The following is a 26,972-nucleotide window of genomic DNA, read 5'->3' on the forward strand; positions in this document are numbered from 1 at the left end:
ATGTATGGACTATGAAACCTCAAATGTCTGCGCAAAATTTGCGGAGTCCGCGTGCTCACTGTACGTGAGCCCATCACCTAGGCACGTGCAGTGAAGACTATGACCCAGTGCTGCACAGACCAGACTCTTAAAGACAGGGTCTACTGATGAAACAGGAGCCGCGGTAAGTGGATGGTGTTGTGTCTGATTGTTGAGGGAGGGGTCTGTGGCCATGTCAAAGTGGACTGGACCTCTGCCTCCTCCTCTACTTCCTCCCCGTGCATCAGGTGAGAGGAGGGGACGTCAGAGCTCAGGCAGGGAGAAGCGGGCAGGGCTTAAGAGGGAGGCGGGTTGTTCATGTTCAAATTTTTACTAAGTGCTGTGTGAAATGCCAGATCGGTAGGTATAGCTTTATGTTACTGGTTTACAAATAGACCCTATTTATGGTGAAACTACTCCAGGTATCTGCAATCTGCACTATAATAATAATAATAAATATAATAATAATAATAATAATAATAATAATAATAATAATAATAATAATAATACATTTTATTTGTATAGCGCTTTTCATATAACTCAAAGACACTTTACATGCAGCAGATAAAAACAGAAAAGAACATATTATAAACAGATTAAAAGCATGTGCAAAAGGCAGGTATACGAATATAAAACAGTTAAACGTTAAACATTAAGATTAAACATTAAAAGCAATCTTAAATAAATGAGTTTTTAAAAGGGATTTAAAAGTGTTCGGGTCTGAGCAGTGTCGAAGAGGAGGTGGGAGGGAGTTCCAGAGGGTTGGAGCTGCAATGGAGAAAGCTCTGTCCCCCCAGGTTCGGTGCTTGGCTTTTAATGGTGGGGTGAGGAGATGCGCAGATGAAGATTGAAGGGTGCGGGAAGGGGCATGGGGCTGAAGTAGATCGAAGAAGTAGGGGGGGGGCTGGTGATGGAGGGACTTTGTGGGTGAGGAGGAGGATCTTGAATGTTATTCTGTGTTTGACAAGGAGCCAGTGGAGGTGTTGGAGGACAGGGGTGATGTGTTCGCATGACTGGGTGTGGGTGAGGAGACGAGCGGCGGAGTTCTGAATGAACTGGAGTTTATTGAGGAGTTTTGAGGGTAGACCGTAGAGAAGGCTATTGCAATAGTCGATTCTGAAAGTCATAAACACGTGAATTAGTGTTTCAGCTGCAGGGAGAGAGAGAGATGGACGGAGTCGGGCTATGTTTTTTAGGTGAAAGAAGGAAGTTTTTGTGACCTGTTTGATGTGGTGTTCAAAGGTGAGGTTTGTGTCGAAGATGATTCCGAGGTTACGGGTTTGGGAAGAGGGAGTCAGGGATGAACTGTCAACAGTGAGATGTAAGTGGTGAACAGACTGGGTAAGGGATCTGGGGCCAAAGATCAGGAGGTCAGATTTGTCACAGTTGAGTTTGAGGTAGTTGGCTTGCATCCAGGTTTTTATTTCAGAGAGGCAGTTTGACAGGGTGGAGGAGGTGATGGACTCAGAGGAGATGTAAAGTTGAACGTCGTCAGCATAGCAATGGAATTTGAGTCCGTGATGACAAATGATATTGCCAAGGGGGAGGATGTCGAGGATGAAAAGAAAGGGGCCAAGCACCGAATCTTGGGGGACACCCTGTGACAGGGGAGCAGTGGAGTAGGAGTGGCTATTTATGTGAATGAATTGTTTTCGGTTTGAGAGGTAGGATTTGATCCAAGTGAGTGCTGAACCAGTGATGTGAAGTGTGTTTTCAAGACGGGAGAGGAGGATGGAGTGGTTGATGGTGTCAAACGCAGTAGTGAGGTCTAGGAGGATAAGAATGGTTATGTGGTCAGAGTCTGTGGAGAGGAGGAGGTCATTTGATATTTTGAGGAGGGCTATTTCAGTGCTGTGTTTGGAACGAAAACCGGATTGAAATGTTTCAAAAAGATTATTGGAGGTGAGGTGGGTTTGGAGCTGGGAAGAAATGGCACGCTCGAGTAGTTTGGAGAACAAGGGGAGATCGGAGATGGGGCAGAAGTTGAAAGGGATGTCAGGGTCAAGTCCAGGTTTCTTTAGAATGGGAGTGATGACAGCTAGTTTGAGGGTGTCAGGGACTGATCTGGAGCAGAGGGAGGAGTTGATAATGGTAGTGATGAGTGGGGAAAGGATAGGGAGGCAGGTTTTAACAAGCTTGGATGCACCTCCGAGAATAAATAGGATATGGTCCATTTTTCTTGGAAAATTCTACACTCTGTATCAACTTTTCTCCTTTTTGATAATGACATTATGCTAATGAGGGTGTGGGGTCAAGTAGAAAACAGGGTAGACTACACCGTTATAGCAAACAGCAGAAGGCGCACTGCTACCATCTGCTGTTGGGTCTGTCTCAGTGATGTGGCGTATCTTCTACTCTGACTAAAACAGTGCGCCCCTAGTGGAAATTCAGAAATAACATTTAATTTTAAAAGAATCAAATGAATGTTTTTACGCATTTTTTCACTTTCAAATTTATCCTGTGGGCCACATTGAACCACCTTGCGGGCCAGTTCTGGACTGCAGGTCGTATGTCTGACACCCCTGGTTTAGATCACTGTTTCCCAACCACTGTGTTGCGGTACATTAGTGTGCCGTGAAAGATCATCAGGTGTGCCATGAAAAAATGCCCAATTTCACCCGATTGGTCCAAAAATTATTTACTCAATGCAAATAATGTGTCTTCGTACATCTATGTGGGCAGCATGCAGTGACAGGCAGAACAATTAAATGCTCTTCCACTAGATGGCAACAGGTAGTGAATTAACCTGTGTATCTACCTGCTGCTGCTCAAACAGCAGAGTAATTAGTGATGCTTCGAGTGAGACAGCGGCAGTGATACACAGTGGATAAATATTTAAAAAGAAAAAGTACTCAATGAGGATCCTCTGGTCCTGAAGAACATTCTGACCCAGATGAAGACCCAAGTATGAGTAGTGGTCAGAAGAAAGTAAAAAAGGTGAGCTCAAGACAATATAATGAAAGTTATATTGCGTTTGGATTCACTTTTACTGGGGAACCAACCGAGCCGATTCCGTTATGCCTGGTGTGTGGGGAAAAGCTGTCCAACAGTGCCATGGTTCCAAGCAAACTTAAATGCCATCTCCAAACTAAACAGCCTTCACTTCAAAATAAGAATACAGACTAGTTTGTTCATCTGCGTAATCAGACTGAGAAACAGGCAGCATTGTTGAAGAAAACCACCAAGACGAGTGAGAAAGCTCTGAAAGCTAGCTACCAAGTTGCTGAACTCATCACTAAATCCAAACAGCCACACACCGTGGTAGAGACATTAATACTACCTGCCTGTAAAATCATCGTAGAAGAGGTGCTCGGCCCTGGCGCTGTTAAAGAAATAGCCCAAGTCCCACTCTCAAATAATACAATTTTCCAGACGTATTGATGACATGTCTACAGACATTGAAAAAAGTGCTCTGGAAGAGTTGCACATCAGTGGGAAATTTGCATTTCAACTCCACAAATCTACACAACTTCTAGCAAATGTGCGCTTTGTAGATGGAGACAGCATCAGAGAAAATTTTCTGTTTTGCAAGGAATTGCCAGAAAGAATAACAGGAGAGGAAATATTTCGAATTGTATCAGACTACTTTGACCAAAGAGAACTTAAGTGGCAAAACTGCGCAAGTGTTTGCACTGATGGAGCAGCTGCCATGTTCGGCTTCACCAAAGGATTTGTAAACAGGGTGAAAGCGCAGCATCCAAACGTTATTGTGACGCATTGTTTTCTGCACCGGGAGGCACTTGTTGCTAAGACATTACCAGCAGACCTAGCTCCTGTACTGAAAGATGTTGTGCACATGATAAACTCTGTGAAGACGAGACCTGTAAAAAGCTGCATGTTTGCATCGTTGTGTGAGGAAATGGGAGCAGTGTATAAAGTGTTACTGCTCCATACAGAGGTCCGATGGCTGTCCCATGACAAAGTTTTTGCCCGTGTGTATGAGCTGCGGGAGGAACTTAAAGTGTTTTTGACAAATGAGAAGTGTGATGATGCTGATGATGATGATCAAGTGATGAGTGGTGTGCAAGACTGGCATATCTGGCAGATATATTTCAACATTTGAATGACCTAAACACACAAATGCAAGGCCGAGATGAAAACCTGCTCACAAGTACAGATAAAATATTCAGATTTCATTCAAAGGTGCAGCTCTGGCGACAACATGTGGAAAGTGCCAACCTTGAAATGTTCCCACACACCCAGAAATGGCAGGGTGTCAATAGTGCTGCACTGTGAGACAACAGGTAAACATTCCCTTCACTTTCCACTTATTACCTTGACTGGGTTAGGAACCCATACAGCTCAACTGCAGTTGGAAAAGACATGACTTTGCAGGAGCAGGAGGAAATAACTGAACTGAGACAAAATCATGGTCTAAAGCTGAGCTTTGCTGATCTACCTTTGGATAGTTTTTGGCTGACTGTAGCTAAGGAGTTCCCCATTCTGGCAAATAGAGCTATTTCAGCTCTGCTCCCTTTCTCCACAACAGACCTATGTGAACTGGGCTTTTCAAGCATGACTGTAATAAAGACTGAAAAAAGAGAGACTGAGAGCAGTTGAAGGAGATCTTTGTGTGTGTCTCTCCTCAGTTCCTGCAAGAATATCAGCTTTGTGTTCAACCAACCAGGGCCAGATTTCACACTGAGTCAGTAAATTGAGACTACAGTTTCATTCTATTTCATTAAATATGTTTTTTGACATTTATTTGGTGATGTGCCCTGTGATTTTTCTAATGTAAAATATGTGCCGTGGCTCAAAAAAGGTTGGGAAACACTGGGTTAGATGCTTGTTTTTCTTTCATGTCTCTCCATTATGCTAAAGCTCGACCAAGGCACACTCTTGTCTTGTTCCTGGTTTGGTCAGTCATTTTTTTCATGTTCCTCCATCCTCTGACCACGCCCATCTCTTCCTTTTCTCTGCCAGCACTGCCATGATAAATGCCTGTAATATGAAGACATGGCTGGCTTGTGTTTACAGCTAGCAAGCCAAGAGATGAGATCTAGGACCATCGGGACAATGGCAGGCGAGTTGCAAGTGGCATATTCGGCAAAAGAGATGCTAGTGGGAAGGGGAAGGGCTTCCATTCTCCCCAAAACGAGTCATTTAACCATCACAATTACATTGAAGCTGTTTAATTAAAGGAGCTGTAAAGACTTTCTGCGTGATCTTTAAGTCTCATTTTGATAAATATGCCTGATCGTAATCCACAACGTAAAATGAGATTGTGTTTCACCCCTACTGACCGCCAGAGGCAGTGCTTTAAGCACTTAAGAATTATTCTTGCGCATGCGCAGGTCAAGTATTGATGACAAACAAAGTCACCTGTGACCTCCCGGTGGCTCATGTAAGTCTATATAGTCATGTGACTCTTTTCTTCTTCTCGAACGCAGGTTTTACTGAGTGCATGAGCACTTGTCTTTGTTACATGTTTTATCAACAGTAGAACTTACTGTTCGCTCTGATTTGCCAAGTTTATTTTTATTTCATGGTTTATTGTCTCACTATTGGCATTTTCTGCTGAGTCCTACAGACTGACTACTGGAGCCGGGGTCAGTATACAGCTGAGTCAATAGTGGCGTTTTCCACTTGACCTGACTCAATCTAGCTGCTTATTAGCCTGCACTATGCTCAAAAATTTGTACTGCTCAGCCTGTTTGGCCCTGGTCCAACTGGAGGATAGGCCTGATTTATGCCCCTCCTGCCTTGGAGTGGAGCATCTCAGGGAGGCGCTCTCCGAGGATGCGTGTGCCAATTGTAGCTTTATGCCCTGGGCAGTATGACTAGCTCGTTTAGCTGCATTGGAGCAGCCTACTGACTGCACAGCCACTATGCAGCCAAGCCAATGGCCACCAGGACAGGCGGCATGCCTGAAGCGGTCAGCTGCACAGGCATATTCAGTGCCCAAGAAAAGAGCCAGATGGGACAACACTGGGGGGTTGTCCACATGGATGGATCAACTCACATCTGAGTTGGCCCAAATGAAAGCCCTCCTCCAGTCATTCCAGGCAGATGCCGGCTGCAGCATAGCTCCTTCCCCTGAGCAGGATGCAGCCTCGGCCCGGGATGAAGATGCTATTTCAGTCGCAGCTTCTGGTACCCACTTCTGTGAGGGCTTCCCAGTGTTGAGCTCCCAGACCTCTGGTTCCGACTCCAGTGCCTCAATCTGCTCTCAGGGAGGCAGAGAGGAGTCTGTGACAGCAGCTATCAGGACAGCTCTTGCCCGCTTGCAGCTGGATGCTCCGCAGGCTCCTTCCAGCACTTTCTTCCAACACCATAATACTGAGGCAAAAGGAATATGTTAAGGAGTTACATGCCTGATGGACAGATACAAAAGCATTTTCGCGGCTGACGACTGATGGCAGGGTCCTGGCTGCCATGCAGGAGGCGTCCAAGTTTGGCTTGGGTCATATGCCAGCGGTGGAACCAGGCATTACCTCTCTTATTGCTCCTCCTGATGAGGCTCTGAGGTCCAATGCTCTTGTCCACAACCACAGTGTCGTGTCACGGACCACCTGCTCTGTAGGGCCTACAACTCGGGGCCCGTATGGGCCGGATTAGGAACTCTCTCTCCCATCTGATGTTGGGCTTATTTTCATCCTTGGAGTCAGAGCCAGTGGATCAGTCAACGCAGAGCTTGGTTCATGTGTCCCTACAGGTGTTTGCTCTCATGACGAGAGAGCTTGGATGCATGCTCTCTACACTGGTCCAGACTAAGACTCAGTCGCCGCTAACTGAGTGTAAGCTTCACCCCGAGGTGGTCGACTGCATTTGGAGGGCCTTTGGCAGAGCAGTAGTGGACGTCTTTGCCTCCAGAGAACCAGTTCACTGTCCCCTTTGGTTCTCCCTGACAGACGGCGCCAGTCCTTTGGGCTGCGATGCACTAGCACACGATTCGCCCCACACTCTCCTCGACGCGTTTCCTCCATTCACCCTGATTTTTCAGACTCTCCTCAGGGTCCTTCAGGAGGGGCACAGGGTCCTTTTGGTGGCCCCCTTTTGGCCAGTGAGGACTTGGTTTCCTCTGCTGCGCAGGTTTTGCTGTGGCCTACAGATGCACCTTTCCTCCAGGAGGGATCTCCTGTCCCAGCTGGCAGGCTGAATTCTCCACCCTGACCTGGATCGCCTCCAGCTCTGGGTTTGGCCACCGCAAGGCCTAGCTCCTACTTCTCCCGATATGATGGGGAGGTAGGGCGCACGATGGCTAATGCATGGGTGCCATCCACGCATGCTGTGTATGCTAACAAATGGGCAGTTTTTGAAAAATGGTGCCATGGCAAAGGACAGGACCCAATACATTGTTCAGTCCCTGACATACTGGCCTTCCTTCAGGAATTGTTGAATCAAGGGCGGCTTCTATCCACATTGAAGGTTTATATGGCTGCCATTTCCTGCTGGCATGTTTGGGATGAACGGTGGTTCGTGGCAAAGAAATTTCACAGTTCTTGAGGGGTGCTAGGCGTTTGCATCCACCTATACGCTCTGTGGCACCAGCATGGAACCTTTCTCTGGTGCTTCAGGCTCTTTGCCCCCCCCATTTGAGCCCCTAGTCGGGGTGGACCTCAAATGGCTTCCACTGAAGACTGCATTCCATATGGCAATGGCTTCTGCAAAACATGTGGGAGAACTACAAGCCCTCTCCTTAAGTGAGTCATGTTGCCAATGGAACCCTGATGGCTCAGGTGTTACACTGTGGACTGATGTGTCATTTATTCCTAAGGTGGTATCAATTGCAGGCCACACCTAGCCACTGCAGCTTGCCCGTTTTCACACCGGGGCCCCCTTTGAGCCTCTGTGCCCTGTCCATGCTCTGGAGGTATACATCACTTCCACAGCATCTTTACGGAAAACAAATAGTCTGTTCATCTGCTATGCTGGCGCAAGGAAAAGTCAGGCTCTTTCTAAGTAATGTCTTGCCCACTGGATTGTGGACGTGATTGCTAAAGCCTATACCTTGCAGGGTCAACCTAACCTCTGCCTGCTAGAGTCAGGTGCCACTCAACAAGGAGCTTATCAACCTCATGGGCTGCCATGAATGGAGCGCTATTGGAGGTTATATGCATGGCAGCCTCCTGGTCTTCTCCAAACACCTTTGCAAGGTTCTACAGGTTGAATGTAGCCACACCCCATCCGCTACAAGGCATCCTTCGGCAGCAACCCTCTACATCTCACTGAGGTGGGTATTGTTGTAGCAGTTGTTGCCAGGGGTTTTGCAGATTCCTCATGACCTTGTTGATATACATCATCCAGTGCTTAAAGCACCACCTCTGGCGGTCAGTAGGGATGAAATAGAGCGAAAGTTACGTATGTAACTACGGTTCTATGAATCCTGGATGACCGCCAGAGCACTTGGTCCCTCGGAATCCTCGTGTTCTTGCGAGAAGATTAAGAGACTGAGGTTCCGGTGTCACATGAATATATAGAGTCACGTGAGCCACCGGGAGGTCTCAGGTGACTTTGTTGTCATTAATACTTGACCTGCGCATGTGCAAGAATGATCATTCAGTGCTTAAAGCACCACCTCTGGAGGTCATCCAGGATTCATAGAACCATAGTTACATACGTAACTTTCATTATCAGCACCAAAATAGGTAATTTCCAAATGCTATTTCCCGCTTCCCTGGTCAGGTCGGAAAACACTGGACTGATTTACAGCAGACTTGTGTCACTATGACTAGACCACACCGACTGGCAGAGGTTAGCAGTGAGAAGTAAGCTGACCGAGTGAGGAGTAAGATTTGTCCTTTTTCCTAAAGAAAGGGATTTCTTGGATTTATTTTGTCGTAATGGTGGACACTGGAACTGAAGCTGGAGTGGCAGAAAGAAAAAGAAAGCTAAATGGGAGAGTGATAGAGCACGGGCTAAAACACCGGTAAACCTCTGCTTTGAACCGATGGAGAGAACTAAGGGAGTTAAAAGGAATGAAAACAGAACCAGAGTTGGCCCTCTTCCTTCTGTATAAATATAGAATGCTTCTTTTCTTTATACATATGCATTGGAACATTATATTTGACTACAGTGACTGTTGGTAGTTCAGCCGAACGCATAGTGAATGCATCTGTGTTAGCCACAGGCCTAGCTCTTTGATGTCGGTAATATGTTTTAATTGGAGCATTGTTCCAGTCCCAAACTAAGGGTTTTGTAAAGTGAGACTGGAATGGTTCTGTATGGAGTTTAATGTTCATGCCAGGGCCTGGATACTAAACTGCCCTTTGGACAATTATTGGACAAGACAATTATAAAAGCAGAATACTGTGAATGCAGAAGGCTAAAAGCAACTAGCGCTGAACTGCTAATGCAGAATGATGAAGATGCTGAATGACTGAAGTCATCTATGAAAATGCTTGAACACTTTGTGGAAAAGCTAGAGCAAATGTATATTATTGGGACACATCTTAGAACACCAGTCTGTGAGTAATACTCTGGAGCTCCGGAGTAAAAGAGACATAGGAGCAGGAGTCAGATATCCAAAGTTAGGTTTCACTTTCATGGTAGTTATTAAACTACGCTACAAACGAATGAAGTCTCGTTTCAAAGGTCACTTTGCACCCTGCAAGTTGCTGTCTTGAAAAAAGAAATGCAGAGTTGTCAAGAGGATCCATTCTTCAGTCATTAGCTTCAAATCAAATACATTCCTTGGCCAGAGTTATGCCCTCACAACAGTAGGGGCTAGTGCTCGTGGGAAACGGAGTCTTTGTCCCTAAAAAACACCACTGATTCCAGTCGAAGGTGTCACTGCAATCCACTTTAAATGAATTCTCTGTACAGGACCTTTAAGGTAAAAATGTTACATAGTTCCACTTCAACACACAATTACTTTCATTTTATTTCAAACTACTGATATTTCAGCAAAATTAAGTCATATGATTCAGTTTACAGCTAAAAATGTGTTTTCTGTGTGCAATATTGTTTTTTATTTACTGCTATTTATGAAGATTTCTCATATTGGATTTATTAATATAAAAATGTTGTTGATCCAAATAAAATAAACAGTGAAATTAAAAGGAGTGATGTGTGCTGATGATACCTGTGGCGGTGCTAGTGAACTGGGAATAGAAGTCCAGTTCAGATGGTTCCGGAGGTGGGAGCTGCTGCAACAGACTCAGAACCGACATCAACTCCTGCAGGAACAAACCTGTACCGTAACTGTCTCTGCTGAGGCAGCAGATGATGTGATCAGCCGAACGACCTACGCGTGCGTGCGTGCGTGCGTACGTACATACATACATACACACACACACACACACACACACACACACACACACACACACACACACAATAATACAAGAAAATGGTAGAATTAAGGAGCGGTTTACACTTAGTGTGTACAAGTGTATGTGAATCCACTGACCTACGACCCTGAAGTACTGATCAAACAATCCTACGTTGACAGACAGTAGCTCAGAAAGATTGATGGATAGACAGCAGCACAAACAGATATCTGGATCTCCACAGTCTGTTATAACAACACCTGAAAGACACAGAGAAATGGGCTAAGGTGGCTTAACTGAAAATGTTTACTATAAAACTCAAAGAGAAGCATTGTGCCATAGTGTAAGATTGTACAGTACAGTCCATGAGGTGTTGTAGAGTCTGATGGCAGTGGCTATGATGAATCTTCTATACCCTTCAGTTGTGTATTTTAGTGACATTAGTTACCCACTGCAGCTGCTTTTCTGATATGTTAGAATGGGATGAAGAGGACGATGTGGATTTTTCTCCACCTTACTCAGTGCATTACCACCACAGTCACCAGGGAGTCCAGCCTCTGTCCACAAATGGAACCTGCTGTTTTCAGTCCTTTTGTCTGATGCTATCTCCCCAGCAGATAGAAACATAGCAGACTACACTGACTACAACCCACTGGTAAAATGTCCAGCATCTTATGGAAAACATCTACAGACAGACAAATAGGCCACTCCGACTAGTCTGTTTTGTATGTCAGCACCACTTCTATAGTCACTTTTCCATTGACCCTCAAATTGCGTGAATATAACTTGCACATAAAAATCTACCTAATGTATGGGTACTTATTTGGCGTCAAGATGGCACCAGTGTGTTTGGCCCGCTGTCTGTCACTGCCCGCACTTTTAGTTGTTTTATGGTTTTTATCAACTGTCACTGCAAATGTTTTACCTGTATTTGTATATGATTGTCAGACACTTCTGGATTGCGGCCAGCAGCCAACAATATTGTGAACTTTCAGCAGGATGGGCAAAATTCTTATCAGGCCCCATTCCTACATGGAGTCCCATCTTACCTGCTCCGTATCCCGGCCCCACCTTTGCACAGAAGGCACCGTTTGCGCAGGAGAAGACGCAGCGGCCAGCTGGTAAAACTAAAGGCCATCTTGGCATGTTCTCCTCAGGCTGTGGAGGATGCTGCTCAGCTTGCTCCGTGGTGACTGCTGGATCCAATCGCCCCCTGCCTGGTTCCTCTCATCGGCTTGGAAGATGGATCCCTGTGTTGTCGCTTCCCGTCCCCACGCGTTCTCCAGCACGGAGTGAATCTTCACAATCTCCAGCTATCTGTCCGGGTGCAGGTGGCTAGTGCCCCTGCTAACTCTTCAGCTTCAGATGCTATTAGGGTTGCTGTGGTGAATGCCCAATCACTAGGGAATAAAACCTTTATTTTCAAGGACTTCTTGACGTCCCGTGGATTGGATTTCCTATGCGTGACCAAAACCTGGATAAATGTCGGTGAGTCCACTGTGTTGTCAGAACTTTTGCCGCCTACCTGCTCATTCTTCAACTCCCCAAGGATATCAGGCTGTGGAGGGGGAATCGCGACTGTTTATAAGCAAATGTTTAAGTGCAACCAGTTAATGCTGTCTTCCATCTATGCCAGCTTTGAACTGTGCCTTTTTGAACTGTCTTATCCTGTTCCCATCCTGTGTGCAGTCGTCTACCGACCTCCTAAATACAACAAGGATTTTATCATGACTTTTCTGACTTCCTTGTGGACATGATGCCGAAATATGACAAGCTCTTAATTGTTGGAGATTTTAACATTCATGTGTGCTGCCCTGAGAAGCCATTGGTGAAAGACTTCTTAATTCTTTTGGACTCTTTTGGTTTGGTGCAGTGTGTGTCCAGTCCAATGCAGGAGCGTGGGCACACGCTTGACCTTGTTTTAACTTTTAATTTGTCTGTCGAGAATCTTGTAACACTTGATGTTGTGTTTTCTGACCATATGCCTGTGATTTTTGACATTTCACTGCCGTGTGTAATAGCCAAACCGTGCACTTCAGCGCGCCGCTGTCGGGTACTTAACCCTTCCACTGCTGCTCAGTTTTCTGCCGCTTTTAATGTTAATTTTGACCAGTCTATATCCGCTGATACCGAGGAGCTATCCTCTAGTTTTTATTTGATCATGCCAGACTGTGCTAGAGTCTGTGGTTCCAGTTAAAATAAGGCCATCTAAACCTAAACCTTGGTTAAATGAGAATACTTGCGCTGCCAGGTGAGAATGCAGACGAGCTGAGCGCAAATGGAAAAAAGATAAACTGGAAGAGTCTTTTCAAATTCTAAGAGAAAGCTGGCGCCATTATCAATCAACTGTAAAATTATCAAGAATGAGGTATTTCTCTGAGATTGTTACAAATAATCGTCACAACCCTCGTGTGCTTTTTAAGACTATTGCTCTAAATGTCCCTCAGCCTGTGTGCTTAGAGCATTCTTCAGAAACGTGAGAAGTTTCATTCTTTGTAAGCAAAGTTGAAACTATAAGGACACAAATAACACCCCCTTCTCATGACCCCTCCGTGCATGTCCCCTGTTGTGCTGTTTTTGATGACTTTGAGCCTGTAACTCTCCCAGAATTAAAAAACATTGTTGTTCAGTTGAAGGCCGCAGGTTCTCCAGATGACCCACTACCTCCACGTCTCTTTAAGGAGGTTTTTGAAACTATAGCGCCTGCTGTCCAGTTGATTGTAAACAGTAGCTTGTCATCCAGTGTTGTCCCTGCTCATTTTAAACATGCGGTGGTGCATGCCTTGCTTAAAAAACCTGGCCTTGATTCTGCAGCACTGTCAAATTTCAGGCCTATCTCTAAGCTCCCGTTTGTCTCAAAGATCCTGGAGAAAATTGTTTTTATTCAGTTGAAATCATTTTTAGATGAGCACGGTATTTTAGAAACTTTTCAGTCTGGTTTTAAAAATCTTCACAGCACGGAGTCTGCTCTCTTACATGTTTTTAATGACATTTTTATTTCAATTGTTGCTGGCTTTTTTGTTGTTCTGGTGCTGCTTGACCTTACATCCGCCTTCGACACTGTTGACCATGGGATGGTCCTCTCCTGACTGGAACACTGGGTGGGGGTTCGGGGTTCAGCTCTGGACTGGTTCAGATCTTATTTGACTGGGAGATCCTTCTGTGTTCACTTTGGTGAATGTATTTCCTCTTCTGCCCCCCTGTCATGTGAGGTACCACAAGGATCCATCCTTGGACCTTTGCTATTTTCTCTTTATATCCTCCCTTTAGGGTCCATCCTGAGGAAACATGGCATTGCATTCCATTTTTATACAGACGACAGTCAAATCTATTTACCTTTTAAGAAGGATGACCCGCAAGCTATAAAACCCCTCTTGGACTGTATTGATGACATTAAATCTTGGATGTCATTGAATTTTCTGAATCTAAACCAGGACAAATCAGAAGTGATGGTTTTTGGCCTCAGTGTTTCAAATCACACAGCTCTTGTTGACCTGGGTTCCTTATCACATTTGGTGAAACCGGTCATGTCAAATTTGGGTGTTAAAATGGACCCCAATCTTAAACTCGACCAACAAATTAGTGGTGTGGTCAAGTCCAGTTTCTTTCACTTAAGACAGCTTGCAAAAGTAAAATGTGTTCTGCCCAGGGATCTGTTTGAAACTGTGATCCATGCTTTTGTAACTACTAGACTTGACTATTGTAATGCACTTTATGCCGGGCTGAGTGAAAATGCACTTTCCCAACTGCAGCTTGTCCAAAATGCTGCAGCTCGGCTTTTAACTCTTTCCCCGCCAGAGCATTTTCCAGTGAGTTGGTAGCCAGCGCCAGCCGTTTTGGTCATTTTCACTAATCTTTGGAGGCTCACTGAAAATGTTGTGTTAGGAGTATGTGAACACTGAATACATCAAAAGAAAGAACAGAACTTCAACTTTTAAACACAAAAAAACATTTTATTCTATCTTTATTCGTTCGTGAGATATAAACATTTGAATATTGGTCATTTTCAGGAAAAAACTGAATTTTGAGCAAAAAGCTGAGAAAATTGCATTTTTTTCAAAGATATTGATTTTCAAGAGAAAACTGATTTCCTATTTACATTTTTGACTCTTTCTTATTTACCAACAGTAACACTGTCTTCGAAATCACAAAATAAAATAATAATAACAGCAATAATAGTAACAAACAGCTCTAAGATATCCCATCATTCCACAAAATGTTAGGGGAATCCACACCAAACTTTAGACCGAACATCTTGTAAAGCACCAGGTTCCTTCTAAACTTTGCACATTTACATACATCAGTTATAAGTCTAACACACAGTAGTTTAGCTTTTGGATATAAACACCTCAATATTCCTCATTTTCAAGAAAAAAAGAAACAAATGCACTAAATACTGTAGATTTCTGGCCTTTGGCTGCACCAGGTCCTCCTGTTGGACCAGCTGCTGTGTTTGATCTGTAAATAATTCTATGGACATCTAGTTATTTATCTCTGTATGAATATATGTATTTATTTATTTCATACAAAAGCCAAATCCAACAGTGTCTTCCATGTGTCCTGCTGACATTCTACAGCTGAATATGTTCTGTGTCCTCAGTCTGAATCTGAACTCACTCTAACAGATGCAGACTAGCTTTCCTTTGTTTTGTCCCATGTCTGTATGTCTGTCTTCTCCTTGAATGTCCTCTACAAATGTCTCTTTTCTCTTCCTCCTGTCTGTCATTTTCTCCGTGTTGCTCTGTGCCCCCGCCCCCCCCCACCCGCACCTCCGTGTCGGACCTGAGCCGCTCCTTGTTTCCCGTGTTCCGTGTCCGTCTCCCTGACCTTCTATTTCTCCGTTCCTGTCTCGAAATGGTTCTTCTGTAGCTCCATCATATATTGAATTGTCAGACTCTGTCTCCATAATCATCTTTAAGGCTTTTGAAACTGCGCGCGGTTCCTGCACAGTCTGGATTTCCTCCTTCAGTGACTGCCGCTGGATGCGTTGCCATGGGATACGGAGACTCCAGTGCAAAAACGTTAAACCCGGCCCGTCATTTTTCCGAAAAAGCTGCTTAATTGTTTGTTTTTGGACTAAGGAAAGTAATTCACATGACCCACAACACCTCCAACTACAGTATAACAGTGAAAACACGGATTGACGGAAAATCTCGTCATTGGCGGGGAAGCGTTGGGAAGCAATTGACGGAATATCTCGTCAATGGCGGGGAAAGAGTTAACAGGGGCACGGAAACATCAACATATTTCACCGGTTTTAGCTTCACTCCATTGGTTACCAGTGCGTTTTAGAGTTGATTTTAAAATTCTTCTATTTGTTTTTAAATGTTTGAATGGCCTTGCCCCCTCCTACCTGTCTGACCTGATCCACCCCTACGCCCCCCCCCCCTCGTGTTCTCAGGTCAGCAGATCAGCTGCAGCTTGTGGTTCCAAAAACTAAAAAGAAGCTTTGTGGGGACCGTGCCTTTTCTGTTGTTGCCCCAAAGTTGTGGAACCAGTTGCCGTTAGTTGTTAGACAGGCACAGTCTCTGCCTGTCTTTAAATCATGTCTAAAAACGCACTTTGTCTCATTGGCTTTTAATCAATGAGTGACATGTCTGTTTTTTATGCTGTTTTAAACAGATTTTAATTTGTCTTTCTTTTTATGCTGGTTGTATTTTGTTGTTCTTAGCCTGCTTAACACTTTGTGTTATCACTAGTTTTATTTACTTATTTAATCCCTTGTTTTATGTTTGGTGTATGGCACTTTGCCAGCTGTAAAGTTCTTAAAGTGCTTTATAAATAAAGTTGATATGGTATGGCACGGTAATGGAAAAATGACAATTTTCGCCAAAAAACCGATGTTGATGGATGTCACAACAAGCAAAAAAGAAGAGTTTTAAAAGAAACATGGCGCGGTATGTGTGGAAACACCTGGAAACCAAATTTTTTTTAAAATTTAGTACAGGATAGAGGGGTAATATATAATAATAATGAATATATCTGTAAATCAACATATTTGCATTTGAATGACTTCTTGTGTCATTTCGCGATAATAAAGAAATCATCGCATTTGTGATTTAATGGAAAAACCCAGCATTACAGACTTCTGTTTTTTTGACATTTAGTAAATATCGGTAAAGTTCTGCACATATGTCCAATGGAAAAGCGACTAATGGACTGGTTGAATGGGGGGGGGGTTCTCCTCTCATCTACTTTCATCCATCAAATGACGCAAAGACGATTTTATGTACAAGAATTGCAATTTTTGCGTTTGACAAGAACTGATCAAATTTGCTACCATTCAAGGAGGAACATCATTCAAATAACCAATTTTGGACCAATAACATGAGTGCAATTTAAGAACATTTCACATTCATGCCATAAAAATGTACAAAGGACACAAACAAAAAAGTCAGACATTGTTGATTCTATTGGTGTCAACATGGATCAGTCATTTGACGATGGTAATAGATTTGCCTTTCCACATGTAACACTAATGGCTTTAAATCCAAATTTCCTCATTTCAGTGTTTTCTTGTACAAGGTGTAGCTACTTTAAATTATTAGATTTACAATTAACTTCAACTGAACCAAATATGTCCCCTTCTCAATTCAGTTTCAATTTCCACTCACCGATGTTTAATAAGAATTAGGGATGTCGATCTGGCATTTTTTAGAAGATCAAATCAGATGTTGTCATGAGATCGGGCCGATCCCAGCCTGCTCCCTCAAATTTAAGTTTCGAAAATTGGGAAAAGGAAAATTAGCTGCACAACAGTGGGAGGCTCAGAGGAATGAGTTAAGTGTCTATAGGTTTCACTTTAAGGTCTGGTAGTGATATGCGAGTCTTTCTTTTTTTCTACCCGCAGAGCTTTTGTGGAATTATTTGACTCGACCCAACCTGCCTCGCGAGCAACCTGCTGATCTAACGTATAGCACAGAATGCACCCCCTGCAGCAGTGGCAATCATACAGCCCATGGGCCAAAACTGGCCTGCTAATGGTTCTAATTTGGCTCACAGTATTGCTGTGTTATATACAAGGAAAAAGACAGGTAGGCCGACGTAGTAGAGAAGAACATGTATAGTTTACTTCAGGCTAAAGTCGAGTGCCACTTACAGCCCACATACACAGCATATATGGTCATGCGCTCCACCTACTGGTAGAAAGATGTAATAGCATATGTATGACTATACCTCAAATCCTTCCTTTTTAAAGCATAGAACAGTGCCATCCTGAATAGGTTAACAAAATTGCATCCACCACAGCTCAAATCCAGTATTACAAATGATTAGGCCTGCTATGGTACACAAAATTTTTGGTTTTGTACATTTTCGGTTTTGAAAGCCACGGTTCGGTTTATTTTGGTTCGGTACGGGAAGAAAGAAAACCGCTCAAAATGTCTTTAATGCACTTATTTTGAATTTTTGAACATTTTTTCCCCAATTTTTGGAGACAATAATTCTGCTGCTATAAATCAAATAGAAATTAAAATAAATAAAATATTACTAAATTTATTTTAAACATTAGTATAGCACTTTTCCTTAAAAGGGAGTTTTGAACAAACAAAAAAAATCAAATTACAGTTCTGTCAGTTCACATTCTGCATAAAAATAACAACAAACTCGAATTCTCCCCCTTGAACTGCCACCTTACCGTGGTGGGGGGGTTTGAGCGCCCGAATGATCCCAGGAGCTATGTTGTCGGGGGCTTTATACCCTTGGTAGGGTCTCCCATGGCAAAAAGGTCCTGAGTGACGGGCCAGACTAAGAGCAGTTCAAAAGCCCCTATGAGAGAGAGAAAGCAAAGGACCGCAACGCGCCTGGTATGGTGCAGCCGGGGCCCCACCCTGGAGCCAGGCCCGTGTTGGGACTTGAAAGCGAGCGCCTGGCAGCTGGGCCTTTGCCCATGGGGCCTGGCTGGGCCCAGCCCAAAAGAGCGATGTGGGCCCGCCCTCCGATGGACTCACCACCCACCAAGGGAGCCGTAGGGGCTGGGTGCAATGTGAATTGGGTGGCAGTCAATGGCAGGGGGCTTGATGATCCCCGGACACAGAGTCTAGCTCTTGGGACATGGAATGTCACTTCACTGTGGGTGAAGGAGCTGGAGCTAGTGAGGGAGGTTGAGAGATACTGTCTAGATATAGTCGGGCTCACCTCCACACAGAGCTTGGGCTATGGAACCCAACCCCTTGAGAGGGGCTGGACTCTCCACTTCTCTGGCATTGCCCGCAGTGAGAGGCGGTGGGCTGGTGTGGGCTTGCTCATAGCCCCTCAGCTTATCCGCCATGTGATGGAGTTTTCCCTGGTGAACGAGAGGGTCACGTCCCTGCACCTTCGGGTCGGGGACAGGTGCCTCACTGTCGTCTCGACCTATGGGCCGAACAGCAGTGCAGAGTACCCGGCCTTCTTGGGGTCCCTGGGAGGGGTGCTAGATGGTGCTCTGACTGGGGACTCCATTGTTCTCCTGGGCGACTTCAATGCCCATGTGGATAACGACAGTGAGACCTGGAGGGGGATGATGGGGAGGAACAGCCTCCCTGATCTGAACCCGAGTGGTGTTTTGTTGTTGGACTTCTGTGCTAGTCACAGTTTGTCCATAACAAACACCGTGTTCAAACACAGGGATGTCCATAAGTGCACGTGGCACCAGGACACCCTAGGCTGGAGGTCAGTGATCGACTTTGTTGTCATGTCATCAGACCTCCAGCCGCATGTTTTAGACACTCGAGTTAAGAGAGGCGCAGAGCTGTCAACTGATCACCACCTGGTGGTGAGTTGGATCCGCTGGCGATGGAGGAACCCGAACAGACTCAGCAGGCCCAAACATGTCGTGAGGGTCTGCTGGGAACATCTGGCAGAGCCTGATATCAGCGCGGTCTTCAACTCCCACCTCTGGGAGAGCTTCTCCCAGATCCCAGGGGAGGTTGGGGACATTGAGTCTGAGTGGACCATGTTCTCCACCTCCATTGTCGAAGCAGCTGCTCGGTGCTGTGGTTGCAAGGTCTCCGGTGCCTGTCGTGGTGGCAATCCCCAAACCCAGTGGTGGATCCCGGAAGTAAGGGATGCCGTCAAGCTGAAGAAAGAGTCTTATTGAGCCTTGTTGGCTCATGGGACTCCCGAGGCAGCTGATGAGTACTGGCAGGCCAAGTGTGCCACAGCCCGAGCGGTTGGGGAGGCAAAAACTTGGGTCTGGGTGGAGTTTGGGGAGGCCATGGAGGAGGACTATCGGTCGGCCTTGAGGAAATTCTGGCAAATTGTCCAGTGCCTCAGGAGGGGAAAGCAGTGCACTACCAACACTGTTTACAGTGGAAGTGGGGAGCTGCTGACCTCGACTGGGGATGTTATTGGACGGTGGAAGGAATACTTTGAGGATCTCCTCAATCCCACTGTCACGTCTTCCATGGAGGAAGCAGAGGCTGAGGTCTCTGAGGTGGACTCGTCCATCACCCAAGCTGAAGGTGGTTGGCAAGCTCCTCGGTGGCAGAGCACCAGGGGTGGATGAGATTCGCCCTGAGTACCTTAAGTCTCTGGATGTGCTGGAACTGTCTTGGTTGACATGTTTCTGTAACATCGTGTGGCAGTCAGGGACAGTACCTCTGGATTGAGAGACTGGGGTGGTGGTCCCCCTTTTTAAGAAGGGGGACTGGGAGATGTGCTCCAACCACAGGGGGATCATACTCCTCAGCCTCCCGGGGAAAGTCTATTCCAGGATACTGGAGAGGAGGATCTGACCAATAGTCAAACCTCAGATCCAGGAGGAACAATGCAGTTTTCGTCCCGGTCGCGGAATGCTGGACCAGCTCTACACTCTCCATTGGGTGCTCAAGGGTCCATGGGAGTTCGCTCAACCAGTCCACATGTGTTTTGAGGATTTGGAGAAGGCATTCGACCGTGTCCCTCGTGGTATCCTGTGGGGGGTGCTTCGGGAATATGGAGTCTGGGGCCCTCTACTAAGGGCAGTTTGGTCCTTGTATGACCAAAGCAGGAGCCTGGTTTGCATTGCCGGCAGTGAGTCAGACCTGTTCCAGGTGCATGTGGGACTCCAGCAGGGCTGCCCTTTGTCACCAGTTCTGTTCATAATTTTTATGGACAGAATTTCTAAGCGCAGCAGAGGGCCGGAGGGGGTCCAGTTTGGGGACCACAGGATTTCATCTCTGCTTTTTGCAGATGACGTTGTCCTGTTGGCCTCATCGAACCAGGACCTTCTGCATGCCCTGGAGCAGTTTGCAGCCAAGTGTGAAGCAAGTGGGATTGAGGATCAGCACCTCCAAATCCGAGGCCATGGTTCTGGACCGGAAAAAAGTGGTTTGCCCTCTCCGGGTCAGCAGAGAGTCTTTGTCCCAAGTGGAGGAGTTCAAGTATCTTGGGGTCTTGTTCACGAGTGAAGGAAGGATTGAGTGTGAGACTGACAGACGGATCGGTGCAGCGTCTGATGCAGTCGCTGTATCAGTCAGTTGTGGTGAAGAAGGAGCTGAGCCGAAAGGCGAAGCTCTCAATTTACTGGTCAATCTATGTTCCTACCCTCACCTATGAGCTTTGGGTCATGACTGAAAGGACAAGATCCCGGATACAAGCTGTCGAAATGGTTTTCCTCCGTAGTGTGGCTGGGCGCACCCTTAGGGATAGGGTAAGGAGCCCAGTCTACAGGGAGAAGCTCGAAGTAGAGCCGCTGCTCCTCCACATCGAGAGGGGCCAGCTGAGGTGGCTCGGGCATCTGTTTCGGATGCCTCCTGAACGCCTCCCTGGGGAGGTGTTCCGGGCATGTCCCGCTGGGAGGAGGCCTTGGGGAAGACCTAGGACACGTTGGAGAGACTATGTCTCTCTGCTGGCCTGGGAACGCCCCGGGGTCCCCCCAGAAGAGCTGGAGGAGGTGTCTGGGGAGAGGGAAGTCTGGGTATCCCTGCTTAGACTGTTACCCCCGAGACCCGCCCCGGATAAGCGGAAGACAATGGATGGATGATTCGTATTCTCTTTTAACAAACTTAAGAGCAATATTTACAACAAAATTAACCTAATTATTTATTTTAGGACAGAGAACAAACTGTTTGGGCTAATTTGTGTATTTGTATGTTATATTTTTTTTTTGGTCGGACTGGGGGGGGGGCACATTAATATGTACGGTATATGTAGGGGTGTGGTCCATAACTAATGCTGGTGTGAAACGAATGTGAAACTTTACATACTTTCTATGTCCAACTCCTGGGATCTATTCCTCTCTTATACAGCATGTGAGAGACAGAGAGAGCGAGAGAGAGAGAGAGCGAGAGAGAGAGAGAGAGAGAGAGAGAGAGAGAAAGTGTTTGAGAACTACTGGACATAGGCAGTTGTCTTTCACCTGAACCTGAACTGATCCCAAACAGGACTGTAATGATGGCGGAGAGTTTTCAATCTCTTCCTTCCAGGTTGACATCATATTTGTTGGGTTTTTTTTAACCTTATGGCAGCTGCTATTTTGTATTTTGGGTCAATATGTCCGTGTGAAACTTGCGCGGATTTGAAGTTCCGCATCGACCGACGTTTTTAGTTACTTTCTTAGTCGCTCTTTCTCAACATACTGTGCCATTGTGGTACAGCTGTGCACCGAACCGAACAGGTTTGTACCGAAACGGTTCAGTTCAGTATGTGTACCGTTACAGGCCTACAAATGACAAATCATGTCAGATAGAAATCATCAAAGTCATATGAAGGTTAACTTTACAAAATACTTCAGTAAGTAACTTTAATTTACTAGCAATTACCTGTAAACCTGTTCCAAATGAAGAAGTAGCTTTTGCTTACTCTTCTTTACATTGCCATGTAGTCTGAAAACAACCATATGCTATGCTATCAGAAAACATTAACAAATTAGAAATGCAACCAGCATCAGTAACAGTCCAAGAACCACACATCATTTTCTCTCTGAATGAAAAAAAAACAAAAAAAAACTTCAAGTCACATAATCATTCAGCCAAGCAGGCAGCTGAATCTGCCGGCGAAACTGCCAGAACCCCAGACGGGAATGAACAGGAGGAGGAGCTTGAGGGGCAATAGGGGGTAAGCAGGATTCCTCAGGCTGGACACGAGCACCATGTATGTCTGAGCAATGGGAGATGAAGTTGCAGGAGACAGGTGAATGGCATTCCAAACCTTGCCGTCCAATAGTTTGTAGGTTGCAGGGCCTTTCTGAGTCACAAACTGGAGGGGCTTGGTGAACTTGAAGTGTACCTTCTTTATAATTCCTGGCTTTTTAATCCACACATAAGAGCAACACTGAAATTTAGGGGTTGCTCATCTGTGTACTTTCTAGCCTTGGATTGTTTCTGTGCTACAATGTCTCCCCAGGCCTCACGCTGAGCAGATGCATGAGATGGAGCCAGGCTCTTCATGTTAAGGAGAAAGTTAGTGACATAGGGAACACAGACCTGGCATAGAGTGTCAGCTGTTTGTAAACAGTTAACAAACACCATGTTCCATCTCTCTATTTCTCCATTACTTTGAGGATAGTAGTTGGAGCTGTGGCAATGTTTAATGTCCCTAGTAGCTAAAAAATCCTGAAACTCAGCTGAGACAAAGGAGGAGCCATTGTCAGTTCGAGGGGGTTACCTTTGCGGCTGAACATAATTGTCAAGAATGAAGTGACAGTAGCAGTCTATGGCCAGCTTTTCCCATGCTGCACTGGGAAGAGGAACTGGTTGCATGGGAGCAGCTCTAGTTGTGGCCATTTTGTCATGCTGGGAGCAGGTGGTGCATGACTTCACAGAAATTTCAACATCAGTGTCCATTACCAGGCCACCAACAGAGCTCCCGAAGACGTTGTTTGGTTCTGACCGTACCTTGGGGGGTGTCATGAGCTGGGGCTGGGTTGGGGCTGATATCTAAAGCAGAAACAACATAGCCCAAAAAGGAAAGTTAAGTTCTCCTAAACAGACACTTTTCCATGTTGAGTTTCGGGCCACTATCATGCAGTCAGTGCAGCACAGCTTTCAGTCTTTTCTTATGAAGTTCAGGAGTGTTCGCGAAAACAATCACTTCGTCCAAATAGCACTGCACTCTATCCAAACCCGACAGAATCTGTGTCATCATTCTCTGAAATGCACTTGAAGCTGAGGTGAGACCAAATGGCACCCTGGTGAAACCGAACAGTCCATCATGTGTGATGAACCCAGTGAAGTCTCTGCTCTCAGGATGTAGCAGTACTTGGTAGTATGCATTCTGTAGATCTATAGAAATAATAGATTCTATAGATGGTGGAGAACATTCGTGCTCCACACAGCTCATGAAACACTTCCTCAATGTGTGGCAGTGGATGGCTGTCTATGATCACTGCCTTGTTGGGCTCCCGTAAATCAGGACATAGTTGGATAAGGCCTGACTTTTTTTCACCACCACTATGGGTGAAACCCATGGGAATGAGTCAATGCCTCCATCATTTTCCAATTTCTGTAATTCTTGGGAGACTGCATCATGCACAGCAAAGGGCAGACAGCCTAACTTCTGCTGCACAGGGTGAACCTCTGGTCTCCCCTTCACTTTGTGGGCAAAGCCTGCCACCATTTCAAGCTTTTTTGAATCATCATTAGTCTCTATAGGGTCACAAGCAGGGGCTGTGTACTGTACAGGGGCCAGAAGGAACATGTAGGTATAGGGCACAGCTGGAGGAAGTGTAGATAGAGTCACTTGTCCATCGTTAATATCCAGGTGCAGAGCGTTGAAAAGATCCGTGCCCAAAAGGGGATCCCCGGCCAACACGATGTATAGATCTTTGGTGGCACAGCTCATTTCACACATAACTGTCAACTCCAAGCAACCCAGTACAGTAATTGGTGTTCCTGAGTATGTAACCAATGTTTGTGTTGGCTTGGAGAGTGGGATATGACTGTAATGCTTCTTGTACAGGTTCTTAGGAATAATTGAGACACCAGAGACAGTATCGACTATCAGGTCAGCGGTAACTGTAGAGACTTTACACATCAGTCTGCTATTATGTTCAGTCACATCTTCTTCATCAACTAGTAGTATTTTAACGGTGTCAACATGTTCAACTGATACTCCCCTCACTTTGCTTGAAAAAGTCCCACTCCTGCAGACTCCCTTGAAATGTCCATGTTTACTACACTTTCTGTATGTGGCTGATTTAGCAGGGCACTTGGGAAAACTTCCAATGTGTGTTGAGAAGCCACAGCGGTAACATGTCTTACCGGCAGGCTGTAGTTCAGTGTCATCTGTGACAGTGTGAGTTCACTGAAGGGCAGGTGTTTTTTTTACCGTGCTTTTATCTCCCGTCTCCACGAGGGTACAAAGTCCCATTCACCATGCCGACAAAATGCCTCGGATGCCAGGGTAACCATGGCTTTAACTTCCATTAGTGCACTTTCTATTTGAGTTGACATTGCAAGGACATTCTGGAGTGCAAGTTTATCCTCCACTAGCAAATGCTCTCTTATCTTTGGGTTGTTGGTCTTTTCCACTATTTGATCCCACATCACATCTTTAGCCATTGCGCCAAACTTGCATGTAACAACGAGCTCACGCAAGGTAGCAGCATACTGAGCAGTCGACTCACCAACATGTTGTGCTCTCTGGCGAAACTTGTTCCTCTCTGCCATGATGTTCAACTTCGGTATAAAAAATGTCTTTAAAGCCTGCAGGGTGTCCGTATAAGATTCACCAGTGCCCAGTAGTGTATAGAAAATGCGCTGGGCTTCCGTGCCAACCGTGTGGATAGGGCTGGGCGATACGGAAAAAACTCATATCACGATAATTTTTTTCATATCAGACAATATTGATATGTACATAAATATATACATATATATATATATATATATATATATATATACATTTACATATACATATATATAAATCAAATCACTATTTTTGTCCAGTTTAAATTTTCAGTTACTCATAAGTTAGTTGTGAAGACATCAGAAGGTTATTTTTGATTTAAATATAATTTATTTTCTGTCACAGGTTGAACATGACAGATGTGCTGAAGAACATTACACAGCTGTTTCAGAAAAATAAAACAGGTACATATTGTGTGCGTTCCGCTTCAAGGTTCATGTGGAAAGGCAATGAAATGGATGAGTGTGTGTATATATACTGTGTGTGTGTGTGTGTGTATATATATATATATATATATATATATATATATATATATAAATTTCCCCCTGCAAACATGTAAAAAAAAAAACATGAGACAAACAAACTATATAGGCCCATTTAAATACAGAGATGTACCTCATACTATATTTTGGTTAATCTGTGTGCATGATATTTGTCCAATCTGAGTGGTGTAGTCTGTGCAGAAGGGGTTCATGGGTGTGTGAGATACATCTGGTGCCATTTCACTGAGTAGAAGTAAATTTATTGAATTTTAAGTATGTAAAAATTTTCTGGTGAGCACTTTGCAGACAGTCCCTAAACTGTTGCTCTCTAACTGGCTCCGCATTTCAGGCAATGCCGTCAACTGATCATCAACAACCGTTTGTTTGGATGATAAAGGGATTGTAGTTTCCCCTCTGTTGCCAAACCTGCATAGAGCCGTAATTTGTGTCACAATGATTACTGACCGATTATCTATGGAGCCGCAAAGTGCGAATCTGTGAATCTCTTGCCAACTTTACAGCAGTGAGCGTTTGCGTTCTTCACATAGTCTACATGTATCTCTGTGTTGTATTGAAGGCCCTGAACCCAAACGGTTCACACCCTACTTTTCAGTAACCTGGTCGCTCAAGTTGTCGGTCTCCTTTTTTCCTGAGGGAACATTTCTCTTCTGCTGCAGCAAAAACATTAGCATGTGTGCTGCGGCTGTTCTTCCGCCTGTGCTGTGGGTGTCAACCTAACTTGCTGTGGCTGTAGCGTGATTGGTTCGGTGCAGCGCTACTTAATTATGACTGGCTGTTCTTATGTCTGTCAAAAAATAGATGAATGAATTCTATTGAAATTATCTCGAGCATGTCTCATATTTCTATCGAGGAAAATTATATCACGATATATATCAATATCGTTTTATCACCCAGCGCTAAGTGTGGATCAGCAACGTGCGTTTCCTCTTGTCCTCCATCTTATTGGCTAAAGCTAGCACCTAACTGTCAAACATACAGATTCATGACTCAAAAGGAACCGTGGGCACACCCGGATTCTGTAAAAACACCAGAGGTGGCAATATCCCGAGCAAAGCCATGCCTCGTCACCAATATGTTGTATAGAAGGAAACAGACAGGTCGATTGACGGAGTAGAGGAGAACATGTATAGGTTACTTCAGGCTAAAGGTGAGTGCCAGTTACATCCCACATACACAGCATATATGGTCATGCACTCCACCTACTGGTAGAAAGATGTAATACCATATGTAAGACTATACCTCAAGTATGAATTTGCAAAGTGCAGAAAGTGCAAAAATTATACTAAAGTTATTAAGAGTCAAAGGTGTAATACATGTTTTAGTTCAGGTTCCACATTCAGCCCAATTGTGATCTCAAGTAAAATAATAGTATAATAACATATAAATAATGACTAAAAATTTAAATCAAAATTTCATTGTAAAAACTCGATATCAGATCGGTATTGGATCGGAATCTGCAAAACTAATCCTAAAAAAAAATCTGATCAGATCAGAAGCAAAAAAAATCCAGATCAAGACATCACTATTAAGAATCATGGTAACAGAAATTCTTAATGTATTATTTGTAAAGTCTGTTATTTTTCATTCACCCAGCTACTGTACTGATAATTCTGTCGGCACAGTTTGCTTTAGTGCTACACTGGGTCCATGTTGGTATTTA

General features: G+C 44.8%; 1 protein-coding gene across 2 annotated transcripts in view; it reads right to left on the minus strand.

The window, feature by feature from the left end:
• Positions 1 to 26,972, minus strand: part of nisch (nischarin) — a 189,772-nt gene that overhangs the window by 15,533 nt on the left and 147,267 nt on the right. For both annotated transcript variants that reach the window (XM_030133491.1, XM_030133490.1), the window contains exons 24-25: positions 10,367 to 10,486; positions 10,043 to 10,204 (exon numbers count right to left, since the gene is read on the minus strand). In XM_030133491.1, coding sequence (XP_029989351.1) covers positions 10,043 to 10,204; positions 10,367 to 10,486 — 282 coding nt within the window. The remainder of the gene's footprint in view (positions 1 to 10,042; positions 10,205 to 10,366; positions 10,487 to 26,972) is intronic.

This window comes from Sphaeramia orbicularis, chromosome 5 (genome assembly GCF_902148855.1).
Source record: "Sphaeramia orbicularis chromosome 5, fSphaOr1.1, whole genome shotgun sequence".
Lineage (NCBI taxonomy): Eukaryota > Metazoa > Chordata > Actinopteri > Kurtiformes > Apogonidae > Sphaeramia > Sphaeramia orbicularis.